At 41.9% G+C, this 6,924-nt stretch overlaps 1 protein-coding gene across 1 annotated transcript in view; it reads right to left on the bottom strand.

Annotated features, from left to right (window-relative positions):
* Positions 1–3,848: 3,848 nt before the first annotated feature.
* The window catches only part of USP6NL (USP6 N-terminal like), a 136,462-nt gene continuing 133,386 nt past the window's right edge, over positions 3,849–6,924 (bottom strand). The window contains exon 16 of the mRNA XM_010854110.1: positions 3,849–6,919. Coding sequence (XP_010852412.1) covers positions 6,038–6,919 — 882 coding nt within the window. The 3' untranslated portion in view covers positions 3,849–6,037. The remainder of the gene's footprint in view (positions 6,920–6,924) is intronic.

The following is a 6,924-nucleotide window of genomic DNA, read 5'->3' as shown; positions in this document are numbered from 1 at the left end:
ATATCAATAGCGATTTCACCAAAGAATACACACGAATGAGTCATAAAAACATGAAGAGCTGCTCAATATCATTAGCCATTTGAGAAATGCAAATCAAAGTCACAGTGAGATATCACTTCACACCCACTAGAATGGCTTTAACCAAAAATACAGAACAAGCATCGGCGAGGACGTGGAGAAATCAGACCCCTCATACACTGCTGGTGGGAAGGTAAATGATACAGATATGATGGAAAAGAGTGTGGCAGCTTCTTTAAAAGTTAAACACAAGTTTATCATAAAAGCGAGCAACAGCACGGCTAAATATACACCCAAAGAAAATGAAAACAAGGCCAAACGCTTGGCACAAATGGTCAGAGCAGCGAGTGGAAATAACCCAAATGCCTATCAACTAGTGACTGGAGGGACAAAGTGTGATAGCCAGACAACAGACTCCTAGTCAGCAATAAAGAAAAAAGTGGATACTGACACTTGCTACCCATGGATGAACCTCAAAAAGCAAAAAGAAGTCAGATGCAAAAAACCCCACATATTGTCTGATTCCATTTCAAGGTCCAGAAAAGACAAATCAGAAAGATAGACGGTGGATTAAGTTGCCTGAAGCTGTGGGTGGGAATGGATCTTGCAAATGGGGAAAAGAGCTTTTTGAGGTAATGGAAATGCTCTAAGATTGGTTTGCTGTGATGGCTGCATAACTCCGTAAATTTACTAAAAAATCACTGATGTGTATACTTAAATGGGTGAATTTTATGGTAGGTAAATAATACTTTCTTAAAATTGTCAGTGAGGGAATGGAAGTTCTAGACTCAGATTCAAGTCCTGCCTGGGTCTCTTTTCCTAGCAGCTGTGTAACTTGGGCCAAGTCACTTCAACTCCCTGAGCCTTAGTTTTCTCATATGTAAACTGGGAACTAAGGTCATACACTTCAGTTATTGGGAGAATTAATACGGGTAATATGCCGAGCACAATGCCAGACACACAGCGAGCATTCAGTAATGTTAGCTATTATCCTTAATTGTTATGATTACATTCAATCAATTATCAAGTTTCGCCAATTTTTACTTGGTAAATAGTTCTCAAGTTCATTACCTTTTCTTGGTAATTTCTCCCCTGGTGCTGGGATCCGTACCACCTTTTAGAAATAACACTTGTTGCAACTGTCCAAACATCCCCCAGGCCTATACCCCTACATCCGCCTCCACAGGGCACACAGGCCCCCAGGCCAGGTCTTTGCAGACTCTCCCACCCCATCCCAGACACACATGCCAAAGCGAGAACTTCCCCACACACGGCACGAGGCTGCGTGCATCCCTTCTCTACAAACGCCCCTCTCCCTCCCTTCAGTCCGTCTACTCTCTCTCCCGCACAGGCCCTCCCAGACCCTCCAGCACTGGGCTTTTCTGTGCCCACAATGGTCACCTGTACACGTCCCATCGCCAACATTGAACTGAGACACAGACTATAAAACACACCTCCTATCTTGAAGTATGAACCCAGCACCGTCCCAAGGCGACTAGTACACTGTAGGGGCTCAATGAAATGCTGACTGGTCAGGTGGACACCAGTGTGCAGCACCTTCTCGGCTTCTCCATGGGCTTCCTGACAGCTTGGGCCTCTTTTCAGCAGGTCACTTAAGGAAAAGTGACAGAAGTTATCCAGGAAAACGGAAATCCTCATAAGGCTCAATCTATTTGGAAGAACTGTTGTAAGAGGTGATGAGAGGAAGCACAGGGTCTGGCCTTGGGCTGAAGTCACTGCCACTTCCCACCACTGCCAGCAGTTCATCAGAACTGTGAGATGGCTGGGGATGTTCATCTTTCCAGTCGAAATGTTCCTAACTTACCCGAAATCAGTTTCGAAACTCTGAAAGGGGTCTGTTAAGAATTTTTGAGACAGCTCACAGTGGGAATATACACTTGATTAAAAAAAAAATTTCCCCAGTTAGTTCTAACGAGCAGCAGGGGTCAAGATCCACTCTTATGAAATCTGTTATTTTTTCCTCTATTTTTCAGGATTCTTACTGATAAAATGGTGGCAGTTATGCTTAGATTTATCTATAACCGAAAACCCTTCTGAGAGTACAATTCACAAGTGTTAAATGGAATCCTTTGTCCTGTTCTCAACACCTTATGTCATTGTAAAAGTAAAGTCTGACTTATTAAAACTGTCTGATCGATAAGTATTAATGTTACTATTAGAAATGAAATGTAAAATCCATTAAAGGACAATTAAAACAAACTGCCAAAACCAATCTTAAATAACCCACAATCAAGAGCATCCGAAAACAAAGGCGTGAATGTAAAAGATAACTGAGAATAGTATTTCCAGAAGATTAAGCTGTAGATCCTGTGTGAATAAAGCCCTATTTGTGGACCTGGAATGTTTTTCTCTAATCATAGAAAAAGAAAAGAAAAGAGATCTTAGCAAAATATTGACTAGGCATCACTTTTGTGCTTATGGTGTAACGAGCCCTGAGACAAAGATTGGAAATGATTACAAATATACAGTGACACTCACTGTGACATAAAACTTAGTATCTTAAAATGAAAAAAAGTTAAAACAATATCACATCCTGTAAACATCTATTTTTCTTCTTTGGAGATGTCCCAGACTGAATCTCTTTTCCTTCTTTAGAGAAGCATTCTGTCACTGATGGTGAAGAGGCTTAGGACCTGTCACCCCAAAACATGCCACTTTGGGGGTACAAACGATTTTTGAGCTGAAGTTATGAGTCCCTGAAACCCTTTACCTGCCTAAAAGCAGAGCCTTCCCAAAGAATGCAATTGTCATAAATCCCCTCCCCAGGCAACTTTATATATAATCTCCTCTTCTGGCACCCCACTCAGCCCCCAGGACACATGATCATTTCTCCTATCTGCTTTGCTGAAGGCCCATTTATTTTCTAGAAAGTCATTTGCTTTTACGTAAGTGCCCTTTCTTCCCCATCCCTCCCTTTCCCCAGCTAAGCTGGGTGGAGAAACCCCAAGCTAACCCTCCCCTGGAGCACCTCATCACTGGATCCCGTGAAGGCAGGACACACGTGCGAATGGCCTTCTGGCTGCTTTTCTCCTACTTGTCTGTCCTTTATCTGCCCAATCTATGAGGTCTGGATGGAGAACCTAGAGGGCAGGAGGAAAATGCATTCTGTTCCTCCCCTGTATGTCTGGTTTGACAGGATAGGCATCTATTGGCTCCCAAAGCTGTCTTCTGTTTTAAACATCCTGGAAACAACATAAGCACCTGAAAGAGCTGAAGTTTTAAAACTCTTTGAGACACTAGGTCTAGTTTAATTTTTCAAACTATTAAAAAAAATATATAAACTATATCAAAGTGCTTACTGTGTTAAGCAAAACTGCTATGAAGAAAAGACTTAACAGTGGTAAAATATTTACCTCGTATATATCTAGAGAAAAAAATGAAGATCCTTACCAGATTTTTTATAAATATACTTAACCTCCTATATGAATATTATTCCATCTTTTAACATTTCATTATTTATATTTTATTAAAAGATAAATTTGAAAGAGTCAAAGTGGATGGTGGCAAAATAATTTCAAATTAAATTTTCCTACTTGAAAAACCAACAGCTACATTTCACAATGGAGGAAAACTGAAAATAATTCCTTATTGCTATTAAAAGGGCTTCCCTTGTGGCTCAGCTAGTAAAGAATCCGCCTGCAATGTGGGAGACCTGGTTCAATCCCTGCCTGGGTTAGGAAGATCCCCTGGAGAAGGGAAAGGCTACCCACTCCAGTATGCTGGCCTGGAGAATTCCATGACTATATATGTCCATGGGGGTAGCAACGAGTTGGACACAACTGAGTGAATTTCACACACTAACAGACTTGTAAGCTATTAAAAATGGCTGATTAAATAAAGGCAGGTGATACGGTTCTAAATACAGAATTACTGGAAGCTAGTAAAGCATGTAACACAGAACTGCAATATATATAGTCATGGAGGCAAATACTGGGTCATATCTACTCAGTTAGAAGTGAACAAGGTTTAGAAAAATCAGAGATGCCATATGAACAGAGCACATAAAAGACACAAACAAAATATACTTCTTCAGCATGTTAAAAACAATCACATCAAAAAAAGTATACAGATAAAAAAATGTCATAGATGACATAAGAAAATAGTGTGTGTATATATTTTTTGCATATATATATATATAAATCTACAGTATTTACCACTGTTGATATATATATATTTTGAAGCAGCTTTGATGCTGCTATCATAAACTAAATTGTACAGCTTGGATTATTACAAGTCACAGAATCAAGGTTTAAAATTGGAGTTCACATCCCCAGCTACATTTTTATATACATTTATTTCTCAGCTTCCACATGATCTGGGTCGGGAGTCTTGTGGTATTTGGATTTTGTCGGAGTTTCTATGCAGTGCTCAGCTGCTAATACACTGCATTTGTTTTGCCCTTTAATAACATCATTACCAAGTTGATTAAAATTACATTAGACTCATTATATACATAAAAAATATTGTCACATTCACTAGCTAAACAAATGTTACTCTCATTTTATAACATATACTTCTGTACCTTGAAAGCTTAAAAGCCCCAATTTACAAGAAGAACCATCAGTGTTAGGTTTTCTATTCTCTACTGTTCGAACAAGAGCAAGGTAAGGGTGAAAACAAGCTCTCCAGTGAAACCCAAAGACATACTTTCTTGGAGTGCCCAAAACTTGGTCACTGTTTTGGTCATTGTAGTGTAAAAGAATATTCTGAAATACGTTGCTGATTTGTTACCATGAAACTGAACTTTTTTCACTGAACCAACCAACCAAAAAAAAGATTTCTGAAAAAATGATAGCCACGCTATTTTAAAAAAAAAAAAAAAAAGGACCAAAATCTGAGATTCCTAGTAATAATTAGGATCATTTTTTACAATTTTACAAAGCAATAATTTAATGGCCTAAGAGCAGCAATATCCACTGACTACATTCTTTAAAGGAAGAGGGCCAGGAAAAGACCATGTAAGTATCTCCCTGCCCTTTGTAGGGAGGTTTCACAGGAATTTAAGGGACAGAAGTAAGAAAGGACCATATTATTAATCCTGCTTTCAAATGAATTTCAAAGCAGTTGGTTCTGCTATGAGTGACTGGTGATCGGTAACTTGCAACTTCAGCTGGCATCCACTGGAGAGTTATACACACACTTCCTGGGCGTCTGGCAAGCATACTCTGCTCTGAGCTTTGTAGGAGTCAGACCAGAAAAAAGGGCACAGACACACAAAAGCTGACTTCTCTGTGAACATGGACACACTGCGTGCTGCACTTCTGAAAACAAAACTTAAACTGCACTGATTTTTTTAAGCACCATTAAGTGGTTAGCCTTTCTCTCCAATGTCTTTAATTTTCAGACTGAAAGCTGAATGAGAAAGCTGAGCATTCCATGAGATGCTGAATCAAGTCAGGGCAAACCCTCAAGTCACTTTAGGACCTGGGTTAAAAATAAAACGAGGGGATGTGGCGGTGGACGGACAAAACCTGACTAAAAGATAAGTTAGGGAAAAGGAGAATAAATTATTCCATGGATCTAGATTAAAAGTTCTTTTAACACTTTTTTAGTTCTGTGTTTGACTGTATATGGGTAGATGCCTATATAGTAGCTATTAAAAAACACATACACTAGGTAGAGCCTTAAAAATATCTATTCTACTGCTTTTCAGTGCTTTGTAACATTACTCAAAATAGAATGGGCTAAGAGAGTACAAATATTCAGATTTTGGAGAAAGATATTAATGAAACTGTGCGTGCATCCCTAAATGCTATTGCTATGTTTCCAGGTTAAATTCCTTTTAATGGGTTCGGTGATGATGCACGTTAAAAGCTCATCTTTAAGCAGCATCTAGGTGGGAATGAAATCACTTCCATATATTCTTATTACTGACATACATGAGAACTGTGCGAGTTCTTTACAATCGTATAAAATACTGCTTTGGCAATTATAAACATAGCAATTCAGGTCTCATACGGTTTCTATTCTCTTGTCTGCAGCAAGTACAAATGAATTCTTACAGCAATACTGACTCCTGCATAGAGAGTCCATCCCGATTTCTGTAGTGATACGCTGGAGGCGAGGGCCCTGAATACTGAAACCCGGGTGAAGTGGCGTCTTCCAGAGCTGGGGAAGTTCTATACCGCACTGGACCATCTACGGAGACTGAGGGGAGTGAGTGGTCCTGATAGGGGGCGTGGTGAAACGTGGGGTGTCTTGGGAAACTGCTCAAGTGGCCACGGTTGACATCTCTTGTCCACGGCTGTCCGTGCATCTCTGGTCTCCACGTGTAACCAACTTCTGACAATTTTCTGTTATCTGGCAAACAATCCCCTGGAGGAAGGATGAATCTCCCATTCTTTGGGGACCCTGAATTGCCCGAATATCCGCCGGCACCAAGATCAACAGGGAGAACTTCTATTCGACTCGACGGCTGGACCAGAGGAGTCGGGCGGCTGTAAGATTTCTCTGGAGAAGCACTGATTGAAAGTGTGGAGCCGTAAGGTCTCCGGGAAGGATTTGTGTGTGCCCCGGGGGGAAACGGGAAGCTGCTGTTGGCGGCGGGGACCCGTTTTGGAGAGCTGCCCTGGTAGGTGGGGGGGTTACTGTACGAAGGGGGGTGCGCAGGACCGCGATCTTCCCCGTCTGGCAGGAACGGGTGCTGGGCGTAACTCGAAGGCAGGACTTTGAGGGCGAACTTGGGCAGGGCTCTGGACGGGCTGGCGCCGGGCTCGGCGGGCCTCCGGGGGCTCTGCGCCCGCGCGCGCTCCAGCGCCTCCTCCACGGCGCCTCCCGGACCGTCCTCGGGCACGTTGTCGTACTGAGAGGCCGTGGAGCCGCGCTTGCCCTCATCTGCATCCAGCATCTTCGTCTTCTGCCTCACGTGGGGAGCCCGGGGGCCGG

The sequence above is a fragment of the Bison bison genome, unplaced genomic scaffold (assembly GCF_000754665.1).
Source record: "Bison bison bison isolate TAMUID 2011002044 unplaced genomic scaffold, Bison_UMD1.0 scf7180017864337, whole genome shotgun sequence".
NCBI classification, from domain to species: Eukaryota; Metazoa; Chordata; class Mammalia; order Artiodactyla; family Bovidae; genus Bison; species Bison bison.
This window is presented reverse-complemented; position numbering and strand designations above follow the sequence as displayed.